At 58.7% G+C, this 492-nt stretch overlaps 1 protein-coding gene across 1 annotated transcript in view; it reads right to left on the bottom strand.

Annotated features, from left to right (window-relative positions):
- Nucleotides 1–54: 54 nt before the first annotated feature.
- EMH_0065870 (uncharacterized protein) overlaps nt 55–492 on the bottom strand; it is a gene marked incomplete at both ends in the record, with an annotated part of 5,499 nt that continues 5,061 nt past the window's right edge. Inside the window, one exon of the mRNA XM_013498446.1 lies at nt 55–282. Coding sequence (XP_013353900.1) covers nt 55–282 — 228 coding nt within the window. The remainder of the gene's footprint in view (nt 283–492) is intronic.

Genomic DNA, 492 nt, shown 5'->3' with positions numbered 1-492 from the left:
GCAGCAGCGGGTGCAGCGCAGCAAGAGCAGGCTCAGGTATACCCAGCAGCTGCGTCAGCAGTGTCTTTGGTCCATCTGCTGCTGCTGCTGCTGCTGCTGCTGCTGCTGCTGTTGCTGCTGTTGCTGGAGGGGGACCGGTTGTCGCCAGAGTTGTTGTTGTTGCTGCTGCTGCTGCATCTCCTTTGAAACCTGCAGCAGCAGCAGCTGCTGCTGCTGCTGCTGCATGTCCTGCTGTTGTTGTTTGCTGCTGCAGCAACTGCGTATATCTGTTGTGCGCCTCATCTGCAACAGCAGCAGCAGCAACAGGAACAACAGCAGCAGGAGAAGCAGCAGAAGCCGGAGCTGCTGCAGCAGCAGCTGCAGCAGCAGCAGCAGCAGCAGCAGGAGGAGTATTATGTGTTGCATGCCCATTAACAGCAGCTGAATTTCCCGTTCCACTTCCTGCTGCTGCTGCTGCTGCTGTCCCCACTGCTGCTGCTGCTGCTGCTGGCC

Source organism: Eimeria mitis, genomic scaffold (genome assembly GCF_000499745.2).
Source record: "Eimeria mitis Houghton genomic scaffold, Emh_scaff3424, whole genome shotgun sequence".
Classification (NCBI taxonomy): domain Eukaryota; phylum Apicomplexa; class Conoidasida; order Eucoccidiorida; family Eimeriidae; genus Eimeria; species Eimeria mitis.
Note: the sequence above shows the minus strand (reverse complement) of the source record. Positions and strands in the feature narration are given on the sequence as shown.